The sequence below is a fragment of the Dermacentor silvarum genome, unplaced genomic scaffold (assembly GCF_013339745.2).
Source record: "Dermacentor silvarum isolate Dsil-2018 unplaced genomic scaffold, BIME_Dsil_1.4 Seq822, whole genome shotgun sequence".
Lineage (NCBI taxonomy): Eukaryota > Metazoa > Arthropoda > Arachnida > Ixodida > Ixodidae > Dermacentor > Dermacentor silvarum.
Window position 1 is genome coordinate 29,573 of NW_023606830.1, and position 26,871 is coordinate 56,443.

Here is a 26,871-nt window from a genome sequence, read left to right on the forward strand (position 1 = left end):
ACCCGCGGCTTGTCGGAGATGGAGACCACAGGACAGCCCACAGTTCAGCGAGTGACGAAGGGACTGCCGGCTCTCAGTCTGCATGGTTTTGGTTACTCTTCGTTTCATTCCTTTCGGGCGTTAAATTAGTCCGCAACCTAGCGATTTTGGATTCGATCATCAAATTGTGCGAGAACAACCCATGGACAGAGCCCGACGTGTAAAGGCGGCAGTTATTCATTACAAATACAAGCCACAAGCGCATTGCGGCTAGAATTGCGGCGAAGCGTTGTAAATACAGTGTACTAGAATATTGGGTACACTATAGTACACTATAGTTGTAAACATGGCGCCGCTAGTTCGCGGAGCCGCCGTGAGCGGCCGCTAGTTATAGCATCACGGCGGCAGCGGTTGGCTATAGCATCACGGCGGCAGCGGTTGGCTATAGCATCACGGCGGCCGCGGTTGGTGATTGATGAACAAGAACTAAAAAGTAAGGAAGCTCTGTACTAAGCACTAGAAAATTTCTTAAAAGATAGATGAATGCCAGATAAATAGTTAGTGACAAAGTAGAATGAATTTATTTTATAAAGGTAGGGGAGAAAAGATAAAAAAGATAGACTTCGATCATTCGACCGTTGACCATTACATCGGTAATATCATCATCATCAGCTTTTATTTATGTACACTGCAGGACGCAGGCCTCTCCCTGCGATCTCCAATCATCCTTGTCTTGCGCTAGCTGATTCCAACTTGCACCAGCAAATTTCCTAATTTCATCACGCCACCTTGTTTGATGCCGTCCTCGACTGTGCTTTCCTTCTCTTGGTATCCATTCTGTAACTGTAATGTTATCCATCCTATACGCCTGCCCAGCTAATTTTTTTTATCTTACTGTCAATTAGAATATCGGCTATCCCTGTTTGCTCTCTGATCCACACCGCTCTCTTCCTGTCTCTAGCCTAACATTTTTCGCTCCATCGCTCTTTGTGTGGTTCTTAACGTGTTCTCGAGCTTCTTTGTTAACCTCCAAGTTTCTGCCCCTTATGTTAGTACCGGTAGAATGCAATGATTGTACACTTTTCTTTTCAACGACAGTGGTAAGCTCCCAGTCAGGATTTGACAACGCCTGCCGTATGCACTCCAACCCAATTTTATTCTTCTGTAAATTTCTTTCTCATAATCAGGGTCCCCTGTGGGTAATTTACCTGGATAAACGTACTCAATTACAGACTCTAGAGGCTGACTGGTGATCCTGAATTCTTGGTCCCTTGCCAGGCTATTGAACATTATGTTTGTCTTCTGCCTATTAATCTTCAATCCCACTCTTACACTTTTTCGGTTAAGGTCCTCAATCATTATAGCTGTAATTTGCCCCCATAATTGTTGCTGAATAAGACAATATCAACTGCAAACCGAAGGTTGCTGAGATATTCACCGTTGATCCTCACTCCTAAGCCTTCCCAGTCTAAGAGCTTGAATACTTCTTCTAAGCATGCAGTGAATATCATAGGAGAGATTGTGTCTCCTTGCCTGACCCCTTTCTTGATAGGTATCTTTCTACTTCTCTTGTGGAGAACCAAGGTTGCTCTGGAATCCTTGTAGATATTTGCCAAGATGTTCACGTATGCCTCCTGTACTCCTTGATTACGCAATGCCTCTATGGCTGCTGGTATCTCTACTGAATCAAATGCCTTTTCATAATCTGCGAAAGCCATACAGAGAGGTTGATTGTACTCCGCAGATTTCTGGATTACCTGATTGATGACATAGACGTGATCCATCGTAGAATATCCATTCCTGAAGCCAGCCTGTTCTCTTGGTTGACTGAAGTCAAGTGTTGCCCTGTGATTCTATTGGAAATTATCTTGGTGAGTATTTTATACAATACAGAAAGCAAGCTAATGGGCCTATAATTCTTCAATTCTTGAACGTCTCCCTTCTTATCGGTTAGTATTATATATATATATAAATATATATATATATATATATATTATGTACCACGAAATCACAAACCACTTCTACCTTGGACGCCGCAGTTTTCCGCTCACACACCCCAAACTTAACAGACCTTACGGTTATTACAAACAGACAGACAGACAGGTACACAAACCCCGCCGACGCGTACCCCAGCGACACGTGCCCCTCGTGCGGATACACTGCGACACTCGCACACATGCTCGGGGAGTGTAGAAACGCTCATCCCGACTCTACCTCGGACAAGAGGAGTCCCTCCGAATCTCGCTTCTCGCCGACCAGCAATGGGCTGTCCTGCAGGCCCAGGAAGTGGCCGCCAGGTTTTATTGCGATAGCAATTATATGGACACTCCAAAGCGGATTTCTGCCGTCGGCGTCGTCGTCGCCGTCACCGTGAGGTTCCGTGTGGCGTCAACGGCGATAAAATGGTCGCCGCGCTCCGGACGCTAACCCGCTTGGCCGCTTAGACGCTCCGCTTTCGGTGTGAACGTGCCTGCGAGTGAAAGGGCGCGAGGGGCGCGCGTTTTCACGGGGAGCGAACGCACGTCGGAGATACGGTTGCTAGATGATCTAGCCACCGTATCGGAGAGCAAACGCGCGTTCTGCGCCGTGCTCCCTGCGTCTCTTTCCTCCTTTAAAATCACCATATATGGAGAGCAAACGCGACTTTTCCCCTCGCGCGAAATGCCGTGGGGGGACGGGAGGGGAGGCGACGTTTAACTGCGGCACCAAATGCGTAGCGAGAAGGTGGGTAATATTTCCGACGCAGCTCGACGACTGTCCCATTCTGATCTCGTCGAAAACCTCCGAGCCGGGCTGGCACCGGCAACGGTCACCAACGCCGCGCGCGTTCGGTACGAACGCGGGCAAAACGCCGACGGCGTCGACAACAGTTCTGCGCGTTGCTGGTACTGTTGCATGTCCAAGGTTATACAGCTGATAAAGCTACCACGGCCGCTGGATAAAAAAAACCTGTTTTTTATCCAGCGGCCGTGAAACTACTATCCTTACTCCGTATAGCTCTCTACTAATTTGCTATCGCAATTGATGCTTCGCCTTTCGGGCGAAACTGCGACGATTTTTTCCTGTCGGTCCCTACGTGGGAGACGCCCGCTACGCCCTAAGCGCGTCCTGCAAGATCTAAATTTTTCCATTCCAGTCCATTGTAGCGTCTGTACACAACAATACCCCGACACTAACCCCACGACCCTCTCGTCGAGATGGCACGCTGCCCTGCGTAGCTCCAACCTCGACGACCAGCTCTGGGCGACCCAGCAAGCCTGCGAGGCGGCGAAGAGGCAACACCTCGACGTCCCCACGTAGGAGGCATAGGCCCAGCCACCACCTCTTGCTGGTTTTAATAAAGTCAGTTAGTCCAGTCAATTATAAGGCACGCCTATCTAGTTCACTATAGGCACGCCGTAGTGGGGAACACGTTTCTCCACCACCTAAACAAAATAAATCAATTCAATTCAATTTTTGTACATTCCTTCAAATAAATAAATAATAAATTAAATAATAATAAAAATAAAAAGTGACAAGTGCGGCGAACTTCGCAAGACATTCGTCCTAAATATATATTCGTACTTCCTCGAAAAAAAAAAACATGAGTGAACATTACTATCCTGTTCTTCGTCGTTTCATGCTGGTCTCGGTTAACATTTCGATGTTGCAACCACGCTTCTTCGTTTCACGATTATTTAGCAGTGTTTCTCTCAAATATATACGCACAGCAGCATGCCAAGACAAAACGGCGGGTGATTAGTAGCAAATGCTTGCGCATCACTTAGATAACTCCCACAGGAGATTCCGGGTGTAATTCTTTTCTATACAGTTCTGTATATGAAGTAACTTTCTACTCTCGCGCACCCATGCTATACAGTGTGACACACGTACGTTGCGATGTATCACCTCAAAGACCTATAGTGGGGGTTGGCACGATAGAAGTACACGTGCGATTGTGGCCTTATTCATAGAGTTTCATATTACTACATTTTTTATTTATAAACTCTATGGGCCTAATTACTTATTACGCTTCCAAATACTCATCAGAGGTCATAACGTGTAGCAAGTCGAAGATCGGCAATAATAAAAAAAGTGATGAGAACATCAGGCTGCTGTTCTGGGGGCCCGAGATTTGATTATAGTGTACTAGATAATCTAGTACACTAGCTATAATTTGATTTTGCCATCTTGCACCCAATTACTTGTCTTTTTTTTTTTAAGTATGAGCTATTGGGCACGACAGCAGCAGCATCTACGGCCAGAAAATCTGTGAGGTTTCCCAAAAAGAAAAGGGGGCCGTGGGCCACGTAGACTTCAACAAAGCAGTAACGGCTGGATGACGGCACTGCGCGAATTTACAGCACAAAAACAAATGATGTCGCACGGACTGAATAGTTGGTATTCCTTTAACTTCATATTCAAAGTGTAAAATTTAATGCATATCTTACAACAACACAACAGAAGTCAGTATAAAGTGATCGGACACATTTCGCCGGCGATGTGGCAAACACTCATAGCTAATTCCGGCGCTGAACGGTGACATATCATTCTTGCGCAACACCACGCTGCCTCAAAGTTTTATGCATCATTGTCTCTATAATATGTTCTGTGCCACGCATTTGAACTACAGCGTGGCCTCTGTAAAGTTGCGCACCAGCTGCGAATAACTCCCATGGATGCCATTTTCGACATTGAAGTTGATCAAATGGATGGCCGAACGACTGCAGCAGAACTTTGTGTCGCACAGAATTCAATTTATGCCGACGGGCTCAGGCATTGGGCAAGCTTTCCACATTGCCCGGCCAGCGTTTGTAACATATCGTTTGTAAAATGCCGCGCCCTAGGTTGGGGTGATTGCGATACCAGATTCGCCCGATTCAAATCACCAACGCATTTGAAACAAAGCCACGTGATCACACAAAACCCCTGCACTTGAATCAGGGTATGGCCAAGGCGGCAACACTTCAGCCGATTGCTTCAGCGCAAAAATGCCGCACGAAAAAAAAAAAGGACATTCCCGCTTCTATTGCTCTGAATCATGCAGTAAAGATAAGTGGCAACTGTCCTTATAACCAATAATTATTTACCTGTGCTTCCACTACAATTTACAATCCGCATATTCGGTGTCAGGTGACCATCCACGGCTTGATCGAACCGCTCTCTGCTCGTATACTGTGATTCAACGCGCCGGCGCTTGTTGGCGCAGCTGGAGCGACGGCCTGCGGCTGCTTCGGGTCGCTTGCTTTCGCGGCTCTGGCGGTTGTGGAGGCGTACGGTGGTGTCCCCCATGAGCTGAGTCGGTAGCAATCCAACTCCGAGCAGCGATGGGGTACCTGAAGTACATTGAGGTAGAGAACTTCAAGTCGTACCGGGGACTCCAGATCATTGGACCCCTGAAGCCGTTCACCGCCGTCATCGGACCCAATGGATCAGGTAAGGCTTAGCGACGACGCTAGCGCGCGCCGGCGATCGCACGCAGCGCGCCCGCGCTCTCGCTGGTTTCGCCTTTACCCGTTCGCAAGTCCACACACACCTCAGATCGGCGGGATTTGCCGGGTCCTGCGCGGCAGTTGCTCGCCGTGTGAAGCTTTCAGTGATTGTCGTTTCTGCTAGCAAGCTCGCTGGAGAGCTCATTGGTTTCTGCTTCACATCTGCTCAGCCACAAGGTTTTGAATCGTGACCGAAAGTGAGCGCGTGATTCGATTAGTGCTACGACACGATTACGACAGGATTCTTGGCTTCGTGAATCGCACGAAACATGCAGATGTCAGCTGCATTTGGGAGACAAATTCAATGGTCTTTCCTAATTCATTGGTCGTTCCTAGCAGTTGTCATGCAACTACACTCATTAACGTGTGACTGGGTATAATACCGGTGTCACACGGCCACTTACGTTCGCGATCGAGCCCAATCTGGATCTAAATTCTCGATCGCGATTGTCTCCCTTCCTTAGCTTCTGCAAAGAACCAATCGCGACCGATATATGTGATCCTGATCGGGCACGATCACGATCGAAAGTGCACCGTGTGACACCCGTATAATAATATACTTTCGATCGGTATAATAAAGGGCACTTTCGATCGCGCTCGAAAGTGCCCTTTGTGCAACCTAGCTTAAGAAAAAAAAAAAAAAAAAAAAAAGGAGACGACACCGGTATTACTTTCATGTTGACCGACAGCGATCAGAGCTGCCTTTAGTAAAGTAAGGAAGCGTGACTTTTGCTGCCACTGGTGCTTGAGATTGATATAAAACAATCGTATCTTTACGGCGTGATTCATTTCCAAAGTGTGATGTCCGTTGTTACTTGCTAATGGCATTTTCAGAAATTTTAAGTGTCATGTTCAGGGCACCCAAATGATAGCTGTTGCATTAAGATTTTGAGCCATGCTTGTGTCAGTTTGGCAATTTCCTCGGAGGAAAACGATCCAGTAGTCCATGTGTGTGACTTTAATGCATGCCATTAGCAAGAGAAATGCCTCTGCCTAGTTTTACCCAACTGTTGCCATGGTTGTGGCAAATCAGTTCATTTGTAGTGAGAACATAGCTTTTGTAAATGAGAAAATTACAAAAACAGAAAATCTGAGTGGCATGATCTATTGCATACTATGGTACATCTCATATGACTTCAGCACTGGCTGATTCACAGAACTGGGAGGGAGGTCATGTGGCGATTACGTCAACTTGTCCGTTTTGGCATGGGTTGTTCAAATTTAGGAGCAGCTGCTGGACTTTCGGCTGCAATGTTTTATGCAATAAAGTGATATATTGGCCCACAAAACAACTGTAGACTTCACGATAAATAATATATCGACCTAGCTCAACTTAATTAACCACTGCACGCCTCATAATAAGGTTGAGGTTTCTGCATGTAAAACCCCAGAATTGTATTGAATTGAAATGCCAGCTTTTGTGACACTGGTTTACACAGTGCCAGCAAGCAAGAATTACTCAGAAGCTGAAGAGTGTATAAAGCAATGCTTTGCATCATGCGAAGCGACTAAATGTATCGTCATGGATATTTGGGTGCACCAGGAATAACCATGTTGAGTTTCTTATGCCACTTCTCTCAAGACGAGCATTCTGATAAGATGAACAGATTTTCACAGTCCCTTAATGTTTGTTCTAACAGGAGTCTACTGTACTAAAGGGAGAGTAGTAGGCACTGTAAGATTGATACTCATTGCAAATCACATCGCAGAGCTCTAGAAAATGTTGTGGATTTTTTTATTATGAAGCATTTCCCCCTGAATGGCTTAGAATATCTCAGGCCAGACCCTTGGCAGGTCATCAGAAGCTGTCAATAGCATGCGTGTGAAACTTCTGACTGCATTGAATAATAGTTCATGACGTGGCATGTGCGGCCTGTAAGACTTTCAGAGGTACATCTTTAGGAAAGCTCGCTTTTCGCGTGTTGAACACGATGCATAAATAAAGTGTTTGTAACACTGGGTCCCGTATGACATTTACTTCCTATTATTGAACTCTCATTAGGGCATCAGAGTTCATCAGACCGAATAAAATAATAATAATAATAATAATACCTGATAGTGTAAGTTTCCGAAAGCAGTTGTCATTCACATCACAGCTGAGTGCATTGCTATTCAGGCTGTCGTTCTTCAAAATTTATACAGTTATTTATTTATTTAAGCACATCAAAACAACATGTATGTAAACAGCACAATGGAGGTTACATAAGATGATCCGAAATGGCAGTCTAGAAGGCAGTGATGTTGGTTTCCGATGCAATGGAGGGTGATCATGAATGCAGATCAGTGGCCTCATAGTTGGTGGTTGTTGCGCAAGGAAATGTATGATGGCTAGAAAAAGATGAAAGCATTGAAGACTGTCTTGAAGTGACACATATAAAACAGGCACAGGCAAAGACAAGTTGTTTGAAGCCTTGGACTGCCTTCTTTTAATTTATTCAACTTTATGGGTTGCCTCACTGTGCTCCACTAAGTAGCCAGGTAGCCTCAACATAATGCAGTACTGTGCCATTTCCCTCCTCCTCCGCCCTTCTAGTAGTCTGTCTGCAGGGTTTTTACACATTTCAAAGTTCACAGGTGGGACTAACATGTCACAAGGAGGTACTTACCTGACAGCAATAATTTTTTTGAATCAAGGGAGAGAATTCCAAATCTACACAGTAAAAGAAGAAAAATAGAGCAGCTAGCAAGCAGCCTTGATACAGCCAGAGAAATCCAACCACAATCCATGAAATGTTCAAAAGTGTCATAACAGTGTGTCTAAAATGAAATATTAACCCTCTGCAGATGAGTGTTGCCTATAGGCAACACGCCAGAAAAATATTTCTTTCTTGTTGAGTACCGGTTTTGAGCACACAGTTTCAAGCTAAATGTCTTCAGCCAACGCCGAATGACAGGTAGCAAGCATCGTTTCTCGGATTAGAGCAGGAATAAAGGATAAGGAAGAAGTTTGGTGCGCGGCTTGCTGTCTTTTGAAAGCACAGGTCAAAGGTGAAAGGCCAATGCAAAATCTCTGGCTGAAGTGGTATAATACTGGTAATGTACAGAAAATGCATGTGCACCTCCGTTTGACATTCGACGAAAACTGTCTACAGGTTCCATACGAGGCCGTAGGCGGCTTGGGTGGAAGCTTTCTTCTGGTGTTCTGCCTGATGTTGCCTGCAGGCAGGGAACCTATTGCTGAAAAAGCTTTTGCAAAATATTTTGTTTCTTTTTGTGGAATATCTTAATTCTCAGTATGCAGTCGTAAAACAGTGATACTTTTAAGTAGTTATGCCTGGACAGTGCTACACACTTTGGCCCAAGTGGGGCAAATTGTGTCTGATAGCAGCACACAGTAAATGACGACACAGAAAAAGAAACACGGTACAAGCGCTCTCCAGCAACTGAAACTTCATTGGAAACTTAACATGACGTATACAATATGAGCAAAAAAAAAGTGCCAGTGACACGTCATTGCGGGGCATTTAAACTGAAGATTACAAAGACCAGTTAAGAGCAGTCGAGGAATGCTACCTCTTCCTTTGTCAGATGGATAGAAGGCTGGGTAACACATACACTTTGCTGTTTCAAAATCCAGAATGCCATAATAATTTCGCGCATATGTTGGTCTTTGTGCCTTGGGAATATGGGGGTGCAACAGAATGCCGGTGCGCATCCGCAGTCAGGACAATCACTGGCTAGATGGGCGGTTGGTACGTATTTCAGGATGTTTTCGTGATCATTTAAACAAACATTAACACAGCATCCTGTCTGCCCGATATACTCTGCCGTATGACAGAGGCAAGTTATATACAATACCAGTATGACATTCAAAATACCTTCTGCTATGATTAGTAGAACCACCACTGTGTCATCTCTCTCTTTCTGTGTCGTCGTTTACGATGCTCCAACTCTTCCGGTTCGCCATCCTTGTGTAACTATGTGTCGTGATAACTTCAGCACAGCATAGACAAAAACATTAGAATGTTGCCTTGTGCTGGTCATTGTCTTTGCGTTTTTGTCAATGTTCTGTAGTTTGCCCATTCATCTTTTAGTTTATGTTGGTCATTGTCTTTACGTTTTTGTCAATGTTCTGTAGTTTGCCCATTCATCTTTAGTTTATGTTGGTGCGTAGGAAAAGTGTGCTTGTTGCAATCTGACATTTCACTGTGTGCCTGCAGGCAAGTCCAATTTCATGGATGCCATCAGCTTCGTGCTGGGTGAAAAGAAGAACTGCCTCCGTGTCAAAAAGCTCAGTGTGAGTTCCAATATATCCTCTTTCATGCAGTGGGCTGCTAGCACTTTCACATGATTAGGTCGCATGTTTTCTTTCTTTCTTTCTTTCTTTTGTTTGTTTGTTTTGTTTTGTTTTACAAGCGAATCAAGAAAGTAAACAGGATGCAAATGTAGCAATTGCTACGATTGGGTGGATGTCTCATTTTTCCTTTAATTACTTCTCTCCTCCTCCTAGTGGGTTTCCGCTGAACTATTATGTCGAACACTTGCCTTTGCTTCGAGTTGTCGATAAATTCGACTTCGCCCTGCCATCTGCTAGCCGCCTGGTTAGCTCGGATGGTAGAGCGGCTGCCCCGGAAAGGCGGTGGTCCCGGGTTCGAGTCTCGGACCAGGACGAATTTTTGTTCAACTGCGAGACTTTTCTTTTGAGGAACCCGTATGAGTTTCCTTTGCAGCAATTGTTACAATTAGGTGGATGTCTCATTTTCCCTTTAGTAAACATGATGCAGTATGGTTGACTCGCCATGGTAGCTCAGTGGCTATGGCGTTTCGCTGCTAAGCTTGAGGTTGAGCTCAGCAGTGACTTCGATCTACAAGATTGGCAACAGAGGGCATTACTGTAGAGAGAAACATAGTGCACCATGTGAGAAATATATTCTGATCTCACGTAATTCGAAGCTGGAAAAAGTTTGCCTAAGTCCCTCAATTTACCATACAAATGGGAAGACTGTTCTTGTGCTGTATCGACGAAGGTTACACATACTGACAACAGTAACTTCTTTAGTTCCCCCCGCCTCGGACATCGATTAAGTTTATTGTGAATAAATGTGTCGCTGGGCATTGCATTGTTTTCTTGCAGGACCTTATACACGGAGCACCCATTGGACAGCCGGTGTCAAACAGGGCTCACGTGACAGCCGTCTACTGCAACGAGGACGGCACAGAGACCCACTTCACCCGACTGGTGGCCCACTCGTCGTCCGAGTTCCGCATTAACAATGAGGTGCGTGACCATTGCAACGTACTGCACTCTCGGAACGGCGCACTGCGGCTTGGCAGTGGCGTTAAATGTCACCTTAAATCTACCATCTACCATCTGTTTCGAAGCTGAATTTAGAATTTCAGTTTGACATCTAGAAGCTGTTCAATGATTTTAAGCCTTTACAAATGACTTTTTTATACAAGCTTGCTTTTGTGATGCCTAGACTCGCCGGACGAGCAAATCGTGAAAGCATTCTTTCGTGCGCAATTAATGAAAACTTTGTAAGCGTTTTTGAAATTTCGTGCGAAAAATGGCTCTTGATGACATGAGCATCCCCAAGTTCCTTGGATGTTTCAAGCCTTAGTCTCGCTTTAGTCTCGCATTTTAAATTAATTTTATTTTTCACACATTTAGCCACTTTTGCTGTGTAACATTAATCTTTCCAAGCAGCCACTTATCTGTGTACACATGGCTGTGAGCCATCTGTGACATCATGGCTGAGTCATCTTGTGTCATTGCGTCTACTCTCATAATAAATGTATTAGTGGCTCATTAATGCCCCAGAAAAGAAGTCTTGGTTGTTCTGGACATAGTAAAGCACAGTACATTATGGTAGGGGTGTGCAAATACTCAAATATTTGATTTTGAATCGAATAGTGAGCGTTCGAATAATTTCATTTGCGAATCAAATACCGAAATTCGATTTTTCGAATACTGGCACCTTCGGTGAATGACCTGGCTGTAGTTGGTGCCTTGACCCAGCATCTCATTAAAGCATGCGTGAACTTGCCGTGGGCCTCTCGATTTCAGCTTTCTTTACTGTCGCCGCCGAGTGACATGATCCGCATTCCTCGCTTTTGTCTGTCGCACAAATTGGCCTTAACCGGCTGACAATAACCCACAGAAAACACCTGCCATAAAGATGGAAAAACCGTCCTGTTTTCTGGAAGAAAACTGGAAAATATTACTTTCTAAGCATTAGCAGATTGCCATTAGGCACACATTACGGCCCATTGTTAAACTGAAAACCGCATTGGTATTTGGACAACTACGCTATTTCTTCAGCTTCAGAGGGAAAAAAGCACTTAATTCTATTTGGCAGACGTTCTGTTGATAAAAAATATTTTCCAGACCTGTTGTCAGTGCTGGCATACTAATTTGGTATAGTAGAGCCTACTATACATCTTAATTCGTAGGTACCTTAGTGACCGATAGCTAGCAAGAATCTTTTTAAGTAATGTGATTAGCCTCCTGAGTATGTGCAGCACTAGGTTTCTCGCACAAAATTTGGAAGCATAAAAAATTTGTTAGATGTTGTGATATTCAGTATTCGATTCGATATACCGCTTTATTTTTTCTTGATTCGATTCGATTCGAAATCTACTATTTGGTATTCACACACCCCTACAATATGGTTATGATGGGTGCCGGTGAGTCATTTAAAGGGACACTAAAGGCAAATACTAAGTCGAAGTGGGCTGTTTAAATACCTTTCCAGAAACCTCAAAACGCTTGTCTCGTGCAAAGAAAAGACTTAGTTTACGCAAAAATTGGATCTGAAGGGTCCAAATACCTTTATTGCAATTCAAATCACCCGCCACGCCAACTGAGGAGTGGTGACGTTGCATACGACATTTTCTGCCGTTGGTGAGTGTAACGGCGCCCGACAGATGGCGGTACGGTGCGCCGCTGCAGCTTATTTTGGTAAAGTGGCGTAGACCATTCGGGCATTCCACGAAGTCTGTCGCATGGAAGTGGAATTCTCTGCTACTTGCAGTTAGTGCGAGGTTTGCGAGCCAGAAAAACAAGCGCAACACTACACGTTAACAGAAAAACTGAAGAGCGAAAGTGCGGGCGGCGCAGAGTCGAGCGAACACGAAACCTTTTGACTGCCCGCATTGTTGTCAACGGTGTAATGTCAGTTAGTTCTTTTTTGTAAAAGTGTAATAGAACTGGTGAAGTAGTATTTTCTTTCTTCTTATAATACAGTACAATGATGTTTTTATAACGAGTGGTTCAGTACTAGTGACAGAATTTAAATGAGGAGTGCCTTCGTCATCGGGCGAGTACCTGAATGTCCCGGGGGAGTCGCTAATCATTTCCTGCATTTACCTTAATTTCTCTCTTACTAAGGCTCTGCTCGCGATAATATTGACGCTTTAGAGATACTCGTGCACTAATGCATCACTTTAGCTTGACTTGGTATTTGCCTTTAGTGTCCCTTTAATACCGCCAACAGTGGCTGTGTGGCTGTTTTGTTCTGGTTAGGAGCAGAAGTTTTCGTGGTTTGGCTTCTAGTCAGTATGGCCGTGTCTTAGCGAGGGCCTCCCAGTTGTGTCGTAGCCAGCGAGTTTAGCACTCAGGCCGTGATTGAAGCACTTCAATTTCTTTCACGGTGCCTATCAAGTTGCACAAAATTGAAACAAACCTATTGCTTCATAGCCCAGCAGCTGTTGGCTCATGTGATTCCTGCAAGTGCATGGTGTGTGCAGCATGAAGCACACACATGCACGCATGTGCACGCACACACACACACGCGTGCACATAGCGTTCTCATTCTACGTGTCCAACTTACAAATACAGGAGGCTGTACTTCACCTCAGTGGTGTGTCTGCTCCATTCAAGGTGTGTAGTTTTGGCTGGATCCTTGCGTTGTGCATTTGTAGCATTCTACAGTCAGCATACTTTAGGTACCATATTCTTGGTCGTTCACATTCGGGGATACTTTCACTCCTGCGTGACAGAGCATCTGGTGCGACACCTCACCGGAATGGCAGGGGCTTTCTGCCCTGTGGCTTTGCCAATCGGCATCCACTTAAGCAACATCCTTAAAAGTGATTGACCGAGAATACTTCTCCAGCACTCTTCTGAATTGAAGCGGTACTCGGCCGAATGCTACTACCAAACTAATTAGCGTTTGAGTTCACAGACAATGCACACATTGGTTGGTACCAGAGAGCAAGCCCAAATTATTTTATTTTGTGAATTAGCGAGGGTCAAATTAGCAACCTTCTAGTGTACTCGGAAAAATTGCTTGCATCAACACTGGCTCGAGCATGTACGCCTTGTGACATTCCAGGACAGACGTCTTGCTTAATGGAGCCTCTGAAGTTTCCAACAGGCATAAAGCTTTCTTTTGTTGAAAGCTAAATACATTTCTTGCATCTTTAGTACTTGCAGACATACTGAAGTAGAAGCAATCTAGGGATTTAGAATTTTTCTGTGAATTTTTGTATTATCTCGATGCCTTAAGTCTCAGAAATGTTTCGGTATGAAAATGCAATCACTTATTTCACATGCTGTGTCAACTTGGAAAGCGCTCAGCCACTTGAGAAGTTGACCTGGCAGTAATTATTACTGCCGGAAAGAATCAAGACTACATACATATCCATATATTGTCAACATGTGACAGACTTTTATCTTCCAGCTCTTTAGCACACTTTGTGCATGATTAACGCTTACATTGCCAATTCCAAGATTACTCGTAGACACACCCTTGCACAACCCCTGCTTCTCCTGGGTATACTGCTTTCGTGTTTTCATTGCACTCACTGCCTTTCCCAAAGCAACTCGCTCAAGAAAGAACATTGCTTACTCGTTGTACCATCTATAGCACGGTCATCTAAACACAAAACTTGCAAGTTCTTACAGCACGTGGAGCACGTCTTCATGCTATGTTTCAGCAGAGCAGTCATGGCGAGCCAGTGTGGCAGGTGTGTCCACACATTGGCAGGTGTGGAAATTTATGACCTGTGGAGGAATTCTGAACTCGGAGAAAGTGACGAAGAAAAACCAGTTTCTACATAGATTGAAACGTGCACCGATTCAACACATGAAGAATACTCGGAATAGCTGAAGAGCAGTCAAAAATAAAAATAAAAATAAAACGTCAGTGGGTTAACAAATCTTTTGCAGCGTAGGTCCCATGAGAAATGTCTGAAGATGTATGCAGCACATTTTGAATGTCATTATTTCACTGGCAATTGTGATTTTGAAGTGTTACCCTGGCACGCTGTGCACACGTTCGCAGGTGGTCAGCCAAGACGAGTACCTGAATCGGCTGGAGGGGCTGCGCATCAACGTCAAGGCAAAGAACTTCCTGGTGTTCCAGGGCGACGTTGAGACAATCGCCATGAAGAACCCAAAGGAGCGCACAGTGCTCTTTGAGGAGATCTCGCACTCGCTCGAGCACAAGGCCGAGTATGAGCAGCTGCGCAGCGAGATGATCAAGGCCGAGGAGGACACACAGTTCTCGTATCAAAAGAAAAAGGGCATCGCTGCCGAGAAAAAAGAAGCACGTCTCGAGAAAGAGGAGGCCGACAAGTATCAGCGCCTCAAGGAGAGCCTGGCTGAGCGACAGGTGGTTTCGCAGGTAAGCAGTGGCGTGCGAGTGCTTCAGATTTCAACATGGGTTGATTTTTCTTTTCTTCTTTATTTGTTAGGAATGTTACCCTATTCAGAATGTCTCTGTTTCTCTTGCTTGAGCTTTGCTTCACATATATTCAAGTGAAATGGTGCTTGTATTGTCTGGCATTTTGTGCTACTGCCGTCCCATGCTGGCCGTCATGGGAGTGGCAGCCCCTGGGCGTCATGCTTATGTCGAATTCCAATGGCAGAGTAGGAGTGGGCGACCAACTCAGCGAGCGAGCGTGTCACATGGCATAGAGCGACATGTCTTAATCGGCAGTTGGAACACAGACCCTGGCGCCAGAGCAAGGAGGCAACCGGATGTACAGCTACCCAGCATCCCTTGCGTGCCAGTTTGTCTGCGTCTTTGTTCGCCAGCAGCGGCTTCTCCGTGATGCATCGTGATGTGTTCATGACACTACAGGGAATTAGAGACAGGCGGAAACACAACCAACGACTAGCAATGGAAGATTTATTTTCTAAAAGGCAGGGTACAGGCAAATGTACAAACGAAAAGCACACAGAAAATTTCTAAAAAATTTACAAAATTGCTGATTTCTGCGTTGCGGCTTGGTGCATACGGCTGTCCGCATCTGTGAAGATAAGGAGACACTCTCGGAGATAACATGTAGAGGGACAATTGAAGCTTCGACGTACTAAATGTCTAATGAAATGCGTAAGGGGACGGGGCAAGGGGATATGCCCAAAGGTGAACGCGAGACGAAGCTGATGGGACACATGTGGTGGCACTGCAGTGCACAGTGTCGAGTGCGAGGATTCTAGAAAGCTACAGGGTGCTGTTAAACTTGAATGATGGTACAAAACGAAACTGCCCTCTCTCTAGCAGAAAACACAACTGGAACGGCACGGACATGGCAAGTGTGCAGAGAGAAACGGCATACTCCATTGCCGGAGCTATTCTTCCCGGTCGGTTGTCGTGTGGGTACGCTTCAGCTACTGTAGTTACGCTACGTTTGTAGTAGTAGCCTACTAGACTTTGTCACTACAATGTTCACTTCCACAACCCTCCTGGAGACGGATAATCACCCAGCCAACACAGCAGTTATAGCCTTCTTATATCGTCAATGGTGAGCGGGGAAATTCGCACCAATTGTGGTGAGTAATGTTTGCTTCTCGTATGTAGTATTGTGACATCACAGCGAGTAACTTGTATCATAGCCTTCTAGCATGCTGTGCTAGTACTTTAAAGTCCGCTCTCTTCAAACACTACAGTAAAACCTCGTTAATTTGACCCTCATTAATTCGTAAAATCAGGTAATTTGGACAAGTTCTGTAGTCTTGGCAGGTGTATGCATTACTTAATGGAATGAAACTCTCGTTAATTTGGACGCCGCACATCGGTAAATTTGGACAACTCTTGGAGCTCAGCAAGAGCTGAGCTCCGCAAATGTGCGACACAAAAGAGCAAGAACGGCGATAGCAGATAACTGAAACGAAGCAGTGGATTTCCCATTGCCATAGTCGTTAGCGGAAATCGTACGTGAACGACAGGAACAGGAAACAACCATGATCGCGTGAATTGCAACTGCGGTTTTGTCTGCAGCGATTCCGGCAAATTGTATTTCAGTTTGACTCAATGCACGCGTCAGCCGCGTGCCTTCTGAACTGCGTGGTTGCTGTCCGTGATTGCGTTGATAGCGAGGGTGGTTTCATCTGCAGCGGTTGCAGCGAATAATTTCATTTTGACTTGGTGGGCATGTTGGCCGCGTGCCTTCCGAACTGCATAGTCACCATTTATGATTGCATTGATAGCGGCCTCAGGTTCATCTGCAGCGGTTGCAGCAAACAGTTTCGTTTTGACTAGGTGCATGGCTGTGCACGCAATGTTACAAACCCAACAGATGCTGTCGAGGATGAAAAACGCCGGCGACATCGCAATGGACGAACGATCTGTTGGCGACCAGCTCACCGTCAAAAAAATAATCGGCTAGCACGGGAGAGAGTGAAAACCGTGTCTCTGGTGAAAACGCGTGCTGTGGCCATGTTGCGAAGGCAGTTGCGAGGCTTTTGTCGCTGCGAGTGCTAATCAGTCACAAGATGATGAGAATTGCAACTTCCGCACCGTTTTTGTGCAAAATAAAAACAGGATTTGCTGATTCATTCAGTAAATAAAAGCAAACTGACGTAGTAAGCATTTGTTTATTGTTTTCTTGATACCCTTGATAATTCGACATTAGGTTAATTCGGGCATTTTTTCCGGTCCTGTGAAATTCGAATTAACGAGGTTTTAGTGTATATCCTTACAAATCGCATAGAGCTGCTCAGCGAGTAGTTGCGAATGGCATCCCCGACTACTTTTGGTCTTTTGACAGGAAGGCTTGCTTGTAAGCGGTGGCTTCAGAATCGCGGTCAGATTCATCCCTATATTATTTTAACTTGAACTATCACATTGAGAGCCGTCGTGCTTGCAAAAGCACGCGATGCGATGCAGTGGTGTCTATTGCATCCGTCGATATTGGTGTAAAGAGCAGCCTGAGGCATGCTCTGAAGAAACAGGAAACACATCAGCCGAGAGTTCCAGTCCGCTCTGCAGATTTTGTCAGAGCAGTGTTGGTTGCTCCGCAGAGTGATCTCTCCTCCGCGAGCGCTCTCAGTCTGCCATTGGAACTCTCATCTAATGTTCCCGATCTGCCATTGCAACAGTCTTGCTCCAAAAAGAGCAGAAAAAGTTGCTTCGGAAATGCTCCGAATCTGCCATTGGAATTTCGCTATTAGTGTAGCAGTACTGCTTCTTGGGCGGCCTAGCTTTCATAGTGTGTGGGAATGTGCTAAGTACAGGACGGCACAACAAGTGAATAGTCAATCACACTCACTCACCAATATTTTTGGGGGGCTACAAGTAGAATTTCGCTAATTCGAATCCGGTTAATTTGATATTTCGGGTAATAAGATCCCGACTGAAGGTTCCGACCATTGCCTATGCATTTCTAGATGCCTAAACTTACACTATTTCGATCCTAAAATTGTAAAACGCAAATTTTTTTTGATGGAAATTCAGTCAGCAGAGTTCATTGCGGGTTGAGTTGGTACATACTTAATGAACAGGAAATTAGTGAACAGATGCGAAGTGGAGCTGTGTTGTTAGGCACAGGAAATTTGCCACTGCACTGTCCATCTTTAGTGACTTTAATGTTATTGGACGGTAGAAAATGCAGTGTGAGCATGAGATTGGTGAAGCGTAAGAAAGTTGGACCTGGAAAATTGTGTGAGCCTGTCATCGTAGTTTTTAACAACAAAAGAATGTGATTATCTTGACAACGGGTCGGTCTGATACACATTTCTTTTGTTCCAAGTGGCGTTGCACATGCACTGCTTTTTCTGCGAAAACTTCAAGAATAATGTTAGTTGCAAGTCACACTTGTCCTGTTTGCCTGTTTCCTTGTGCAAGTATTTGTTTGCTGATTTCCTGTTAATTCACATGGAAACTGGGTGTAGTCAGGTGAAGTTTGGCATACAAGCTCCAATTTCAAAGGAAAACGGTTCATGTGTAAAACGTTGGAACTACAACATCAGCAACAATGACAGAATTTTATTTCGAAGGTTATAAAGGAGCTGTTTGTTACCACAATGGGCCTTTTGTTCTTGCTTTCTCTGCTTTTTAAGGACATGCATTTTGCATTCAACTCGGCATTCAAAATATAGTTTCCTTTCCCAGTTATTTCTGTACAGTTAAAAATGATTGACCATGTACACAACCCGATACACAGGCCTTCCAGCTGTACCACATTCAGCGTGACCTCGACTCACTCGCGGCAGACATGGCATCCAAGACCAACGAGCTGCAGCGGCACGTCCGCAAGAAGGAGAAAATCGAGGAGGAGGTGCGCGACAAGCGCAAGGAGCACGGCCGCCTGCAACGTGACATGGCCAAGATCGAGCAGCAGATCCGTGAGGCAGTGAGTACTGATTGCTATTTCATGTGCCGTTATCACCATGATGAACATGTTTGGCAGTCAGCATTTGGAACTTTCAGTTTCCATAAATGCCACATTTAGCGCTAATTTAGATTTTTTTTGCTCAATATGCAAAATTATCTAAGCAGGCTTCACTACAGATCTAACTTGTCCTAACCAAGAAGCAGTGTTTCTGAGACACGTGTTTCGAAAGCTTGGACAGTGCAGGGAACAGAATGATGTCTGTTCAGGAATGTTCGGTAGGAATGATGTCACCAAGACTGGGATATTGTAACGATTCTGTTCCACTGCCGTTCCTTGTCGCGCTTCATGAACGGTGCTCCACCCGTGCTATCAGTGGGATCAGCTGGCTGTGAACGGCGAATGATAAGTCGCGTAGAATGGAGCGGAAGGAATCTTAACATCACATGGGCCTAGACTGCTTGTTGATCCCTTAATTATGATTCTAGCCCAACGTCAGTCAGCTTGGTTGTCAGACTAGGTGTGTGGAGAAGGGCACTTGTAGGCTTTGTATATCGTCTATTCAGCAAGGGCTTTGATAAGAACACAGTACTTGCACTCGAAGGGAAAGGTTATTGTCGAGTGTTAAAAAAAATCTCGCAGTTTCACCCACCCGCAAGGCGAAGCATCAATTGCGATAGCAAATTAGTAGAGAGCTATATGAAGTAAGGATAGTAGTTTTATCAGCTGTATAAACTTGCACATGCAGCAGCACCAGCAACGCGCAGAACTGTTGTCGACACCGTCGGCGTTTTGCCCGTGTTCCCAATGAACGCGCATGGTGTTGGTGACTGTTGCCGGTGCCTCTGGGGGCGGCTCGGAGGTTTTTGACGAGATCAGAATGGGACACTCGTCGAGCAGCATTGGAAATCTTACCCACCTTCTCGCCACGCAACGTTTTTATATAAATACGCATTTGGTGCCGCAGCTAAACGTTGCCGCCTCTCCCTCCCTCCCGTCCCCCCACGGCCTTTCGCCCGACGAAAGAAGCCGCGTTTGCTCTCTATATATGGTGATTGTAAAGGAGGAAAGAGACGCTTAAAGGGTCCATGAAACGGTTCAGACAAATTTTGTAGACGTGTAGGATACAGCTACAGTAAAACATTGGCTTCACAATTTAAGAGAAGCGTCTCATATTAAGAGAGCTACGGACGATTACAAGTTGCCCTCCTCCCTAGCCATGCATTTCCTCCTCAACTCGTTTGCCGAGTGATCGGGGCTAAGCTCCGCCTTCGCTAGCTCTACGTCATGTTGTGACGTACGTTGTCTACTTCCGGTTGTCTCGGAGCCAGCGCGCGAAGGCTCTCCAACCTCTCCGCTAGCCGCCCGGCCGTCGATCCCCAGCGAGAGCGATCAAGCAGCGTGCGTTGTGCGTTCTGTCACAGCGCCGAGCATGTCCAGTATTCTGGTAACCACAGGCGGGCTGGGTGTTTTGACGGATAGCCAGAGGTGTAAACGAAAGCCCCTTCATACCGCTGTGATGAAGGAGCTTCGTAGACGTACGTGAGCGGCCTGATCGGCATGCATGGTCCAGCCATCTGGTGGCGCAGAGCTTAAACAGCCAAATACAAATCTAGTATTCCTGTAACCAAGTGTAAAACATTTGAAACATATAAAAAGACAACGTGTTCAAGATTACGCTCCTGCCAAAAATTTGAGCCAGCAGCAAAGTAGAAAAAACTTTGTTACTGCTATATTAGCTGTGTGTTTGGTTGAGCTTTATGCCGCCAGGTGGCTGCACCGTGCAAGCAGTTAACGTTTGCCCCTCCGTTCATCACGTAAAACGTGGTAAAACGGCCAGTACACTTACGCTTGCGTTCACCTGAATACCGGACAAGCTAAATTCTATTGTGGCAATCCTTCGATGTGAAGTGACGGCCGCAAACGCGTAGATGCTGGCGCCGTTTGGATACCGTCAGTCCGATGCGCTGCAGCCACTCCGCTCGTCTGCTGCCTTGCAGCGGGGCACGATGTCGCAGCTTGACATGTTGCCCATCGCTACGTTTGCAGCCACACTGCAAGGGCGAACCATGGTGCTTGCGAAAAGAAAGAACAAGACCAACACTGACCGCGCAGCTCTCGTCAACACGGAGCACGTTGTAACACAAGCAGACGACACTTGCTGTGGGCCAGAAGTGCTTTTTGCGTAGTGATACAGTTAAACCTGGATATAACGAAATTGACAAATTCCCGAAAAACTTTGTTATAAAGAGGATTTCGTTATATGCAGGTTCAGCACGAAAATTCGAAAAAGAAACGCTTACCGTATTTACTCGATTCTAACGTGCCCTCAATTGTAACGCGCACCCGTTTTCCGTTTTCGTCGAAGCACTCATCTTTGGAATGTCACACCAGGTACCGGATGCGTGGACGCGTGTTGTTTCGCACAAGCGCGAGGCATCGGAAACGAAGAGCGAGCGTCACGATGGCGTCGTAGCATCGTATAGTGTTACAGTAGAACCCTGCTGTTACGTTCCCGGGGGCTGCGTTTTCCCGGCTGTTACGTCGTTTTCGGCCGGTCCCGGCACAGCTCCCATAGAACCCAATGTATTGGTAACCCCGCTGTTGCGTCGTAACTGTGGGACCGTTCCCGCATCATACGTTGCGAATTGCCTACTCCGCGCCAGCCCGAGCGGCCATTTTGACTTTTCATGTCGCTTGGCTTGGTGGCTTGGTGACGGCATTGGCCGCCCAAAGTGCCGGGGGCGACAACTATGACGTATTTTCGGTTTCCGCCAGCAAAAGTATGGCCCTTGAGATCCGTATTTGCTATATAAAGATGGTGTCTATGACGTGTTGTGGCCCTAAAATTGGTTTTGGCTCATAGATATTCCGTATAAAGTCCAAGGGCGATAACGTAGTCGCCGTGCGCCAAATGCTGTATGTGCGAGTGAAAACGTGCGAGGGGAGCCGACGACCGCGTCTAAATCTCGCATGCGCAAGAAAAGCAGGGAGGAAGCGCGCCTTCTTCGATTGCGCTCAAGGCACCGGCGAGGGAGCGAGGGGGAAGGATAGTGGGGTGGCGTTGTACTGTACTCTGGCATCAACTGCGCACTGTGTGGCGGCGCGTGGTCGCGCGGGCCGTATCTTGAAAGCGATCTGCATTGGGGCAGGTGCGTCGGCGGCTCGTAGCTTTGTGCGTGCTGTGTGTTCTCGGCGCTCAGTTTGCGTCGAAGCGATAGACAACAGCACGAAGGTCACTTTGCTCGCTTCTGCAGTGGCACTTCCACACGCCGCCAGCGTTTGACAGCGCGTGTCTGCGCTCATCGAGTGTGATGTGTCACAGCGTGTACCAGCGCGTCGGCAACATCAACTGGAAAAGGAGAGAGTGCCGGCTTGGCAAGCTAGGCCAGCTGCAGCAAATGGCAGGATCAGGTTTGAATGAAGGGAGGGGGAAAGGTCACGCCCGCTGTGGCAAGATCACCGGGTCGAGGCATGCAGGCCTGCCTCGCTCACGCACGCACACGTGAGCTCGCTTCGCATTCCGTCGCGGTGGAGAAGGTGCTTCCGGTTGCTGCTCGCGCAAAAATGACAATATTTGGGGCGAAATCTCTAGGTTGTCGGAGGGGTAAATTTGTTATATCGAGGGGGTCTCCCGCTGCCACTTCGTTACGTAGAGGTCTCAAATACATGTGCTTCTATGGAGTAATGGCAGGGAATAGAAAAACTTCGTTATATCTAGGAATTCGTTATATGGAGGTTCGTTATAAGCAGGTTTAACTGTACATGTCCTTGTGCATTCTCTTTGTGTTACTTTCTTTTTATAGAAACAAATTAACTAACATCTAAACTATTACGAACAGCATTTGTTCACCATAATGATGGAAAAATTATCGATGACGCGCCCTGGGCAGCCAATCGGATAGCTGGCCCAGTGGCGTATTCTGGGCAAGTCACGTCATCTGGGCACAAACTCAGCTGCTTGGCGTGCTGCAATCAGTAGCGAAGTACATTTTTAAAACCTTATAATGAATTCCACGCTTTACGTGGAGCGCTTAGCTGCGTCAATTAATGATCAGAAGGATCTACTCTAACGACTCAGTACGTTTGTACAAAATCGTCAAGATAGTTTCAGGGTCCCTTTAATTCTTCAGCCCTTCAGGGAGCACGGCGCAGAACGCGCGTTTGCTCGCCGTGAAAGCGCGCGTCCCTCGCGCCTTTTTACTCGCACACACAGCGTCCGGGGCGCGGCGACGATTTCATCGCCGGTGACGTCATACGGAACCTCACGGCGACGGCGACGCCGACGGCAGAAATCCGCTTTGAAGTTTCCATATAATTGCTATCGTAATAAAAGACATGTCGCGCATCGTAATGGAGTTGTGTGCACTGCAGGACGTGGAGCTGAACAAGCGTAAGCCAGCCTTCATCAAGGCCAAGGAGCGGACGGCGCACATGCAGAAGAAGCTGGAAGCCGCACGCAAGTCACTCAAGGCAGCCAAGAAGGTGGACGAGACCCACCAGAGTGAGATTGCCGAGCTTGAGCGGGAGCTCGAGGAAGTGGCTGATCACATGCAGGAGTTCGAGCAGCAGCTCAGCCAGGAGAGCCAGGGCCGTGACGTCTCACTGGAGGACTCACAGGTGAGGGTGACGCACTCTGTTGCTATTTCTTTTTGCAGAGATTTCACTAAATTTAAAGTTTTTCTAGTTTGCTCCACTTCGTGGTGCAAGGTGCAGTAGTAATGCCATGGCACACTGCGCACGAATGCTGGCAACCAAAAGTGTCATTGCATCGACTTTTATGTGCTATCGACATTGAAAGTCTACGAAGCACAGGATTTGACGAGAAAGATGAATACTAGTTGCACAGCCTCGGCAGTCAGCCTGCTACTTGGATTTCCAGTTTGTGCTAGCATGTGCAACAACATGGTGTGGCATGGTTTTAATGGCTGCAGGCACAAACTGTTAGGAAATTTCACCTTTCTGTGGAACCTGCACCCTTTAAGCTTTTTATGCCAACTGCGCGTGCAAGCCACCTGTGCCTGAATGCAGCAGTGCAGTGCTTTTCTGCAGTTAACAAAAGTTTGCAGTGAAGTGCCACTGTTGCTACGGCTAGTTGCTGCTTTGCACAACCACCATCTAAGAAGCATGAAGGCAACTATTTAGCATGCAAGATGTTGAGGCCAATAATATTGTTTATGCCACAGTTGTAAGCAGTCTTTGACCACTTGTCACTTGCTAGGTCTGAATGGCCGTGGAGACCGGCGTTGGAGTGCGTTGAAAGCAAGTTTTTGCACACTGTCTGAAAGTACTGAGAAGATTTGCACATTATGAGGGAACTGCACAGCACATGGGGTTCTCTGCATAGTTGTCATTGGTGTTGCCCATCTCTGCGCTGGCCAAGCATTGCCATGTGTTTTCTTTTTCCATAGTGCATTCACGGAGCCACCTTTTGCAGCACCCTGGTTCATGTCTGTTATAATATGAGGCAGGTCGTGTATGATCCAGCATCATGCAGCCCAGACATTCAGCAGATTGTCTCTACAGTTTGCCCATTGCAATACAGGACAAACTTGTTATGCTGGCTGCTGCACTATTCTGAAGGCATACCAGATGTGACCGTCACCACCAGTGACTCACAATGCAGTGGACATGTCAGTTCTCTTTGTGAGTTGATCACATCATGCGACTTTAATGGATATGGATTGACCTGGCCGCCCTGTTGTCGCAGGTTCGTGAGTACCACCGGCTAAAAGAGGAGGCCGGCCGGCAGGCGTCACTGCACCTGCAGAACCTAGACTCAGTGCGGCGCGAACACAAGTCGGATCAGGACCGGCACGACAACGAGCTGCGCAAACGCAACGAGACGCAGGCCAAGCTCAAGCAGAAGAAGGCCGAGCTCGACGAGAACGTGCGGCGGGTTGACAAGCTGGCCGAGCAGATCCGGTCGAGCGAGGCAAGCCTCGAGGAACTGCGGCGCCAGGAGCAGGAGGTGTCGCAGGATGTGGCCGCCGCCAAGGGCCGCGTGTCCGAGATCAACCGCGAGCTCGAGGCCCTCATGAACGAGCTGGGCGACGCCAAGGTGGACAAGCACGAGGACTCTCGCCGCCGCAAGAAGGCCGAAATAGTGGACCACTTCAAGCAGTTGTACCCAGGTGTGTACGACCGGCTGGTCAACATGTGCCAGCCCATCCACAAGAAGTACAACGTGGCCATCACCAAGGTGCTTGGCAAGAATATGGAGGCCATTGTGGTTGACTCGGAGAAGACGGGCCGTGCCTGCATCAAGTACCTGAAGGAGCAGATGCTCGAGGCCGAGACGTTCCTGCCGCTTGACTACATCGATGCCAAGCCGCTCAAGGAACGTCTGAGGTATGCCGAGCTTTGTGTAGTGTTCTATGGCACTGGCATGTGGCAGTGCTAGTGCCGTGGAAAAGACTGTGATTAAGCAGGTCCAGTAAATTGGGCAGAAACCATGAGAGGATGACCATCAAAGTCAAGCGATAGACTTTCTTATAGACCTGCTGAGATTTGCTTTTGGGGACACCTATTCGTTAGCTCTATCGGTTAATGGTTTGAGACCCGTGGAAGCTGTGACATTGCACTGTCTCCAGAATTGACCCACATTAAAGACTACATTAAAGCCCTTTTAAGGACACACATCATGCACTGGTATCAGGATTGGTGCAATTAGTTACCGCCTTGGATTACGCTCAATGTTCAGCCCAGTTTACTTGGCTAGGCAGCCTTTTATGCATGGAGGAGGGGCCAATGAAAACTTGGTTTTTAAAATTGGTCAGTGACTATAAATGAGGTTCACAGGATCATAAATAACGGCTCCACTGGTTTTGCCATTGCAGGTCCATCACGAACCCCAAGAATGTGAAGCTGCTGTACGATGTGCTGCAGTATGACCCTCCAGCCATCAAACGGGCTGTGCTGTATGCCACCAATAATGCCTTGGTCTGCGAGACAGCTGATGATGCTAGTCGTGTAGCCTATGACCTCGGTGACAACAAGAGGTAAGTTTTGGCTGCCTATGCTGAACACTGGGAAATACTGCCGTCTTACTGTAGAGCCCCGTTGATGTGTTTTTCAAGGGACCGCAGGAAAAAAAACATTACAGCTGGGGAAATTTTTAACAGTGAGGAAGGCCCCAAATTGCCACAGCTATGTCAGAAACAGCTCTGCATGGCTGTCAGTACAGTTATTAGATGTCTAGGCATGCGTGCATGCCTAGACATTGTGACAGTGCATGCGTGCAGGTATTATTATGCTGGGTATATAATTGAGGGACACGGACTCTATGTTCCATGCCAGTAGCCACTTTTCACTGTAGGGACGCAGTCAACTTGGTCAGAATTTTTCGATTTCCCAATTTATTCATTTTTTTAAGATCCTCGGGCCTTTACCTCTTTGTGAAATATTACAGTAGACTTGTGTTTACTGGACTTCGATTAATAAAATTTTTGCGTTCATTCGATCCTGGCCAAAGGTCCCGTCCAGTGCCTATGCATTTCTATAGGCCCAAACGTTCATTATTTTGATCTTAAAATTGGCCTTCACCAGATAATTTGAACTTTACCAGTCAGCAACCATGTGCCTGACCATATGGTGACCCTAATTGTGACTCCTTTAGTGCATCTGTCTCAGCGGATCTTACGGGACATTGAATATGTTGAACACATGTCAATCTGCCTCCGAAAACCCTTATTTCCGGCCTGCACTAGGAAGATTTGCAAGCAATAACTGTAGCTCACAATGTCTGATTACGGTATTTACCCTGTTCTAACACGCCCCTTTTTTTTTTAAAGAACATTGGGTCGAAAATTGCCTAAATGGTGCAGTCGGACATAGCGCCAACTGCCTTTGTGGCGTTTGTATGCTTTACCGCATAATACGGATGTATTGCAGCGAAGCTGGCCTTAAGAAACTGGTCGCC

The 26,871-nt window shown here is 46.6% G+C and overlaps 1 protein-coding gene across 1 annotated transcript; it reads left to right on the plus strand.

The window, feature by feature from the left end:
• The first annotated feature begins 5,150 nt into the window (after window positions 1-5,150).
• On the plus strand, window positions 5,151-25,973 carry LOC119435677 (structural maintenance of chromosomes protein 1A-like). Its single transcript, XM_037702415.2, has 8 exons — window positions 5,151-5,394; window positions 9,611-9,687; window positions 10,525-10,668; window positions 14,678-15,019; window positions 18,783-18,971; window positions 23,325-23,570; window positions 24,661-25,301; window positions 25,790-25,973. Exons 1-8 carry the CDS (start codon window positions 5,286-5,288, stop codon window positions 25,953-25,955), a joined length of 1,914 nt encoding a protein of 637 aa, XP_037558343.1. The 5' UTR covers window positions 5,151-5,285; the 3' UTR covers window positions 25,956-25,973.
• Window positions 25,974-26,871: the final 898 nt, after the last annotated feature.

Excerpts from the sequence above, each read along its gene's own strand:
- LOC119435677 (XM_037702415.2), top strand. The coding sequence starts at position 5,286 with ATGGGGTACCTGAAGTACATTGAGGTAGAGAACTTCAAGTCGTACCGG. Across the intron at positions 9,688-10,524 it reads TCCGTGTCAAAAAGCTCAGT|GACCTTATACACGGAGCACC; the intron begins GTGAGTTCCAAT and ends GTTTTCTTGCAG. Across the intron at positions 18,972-23,324 it reads AGCAGCAGATCCGTGAGGCA|GACGTGGAGCTGAACAAGCG; the intron begins GTGAGTACTGAT and ends TGTGCACTGCAG.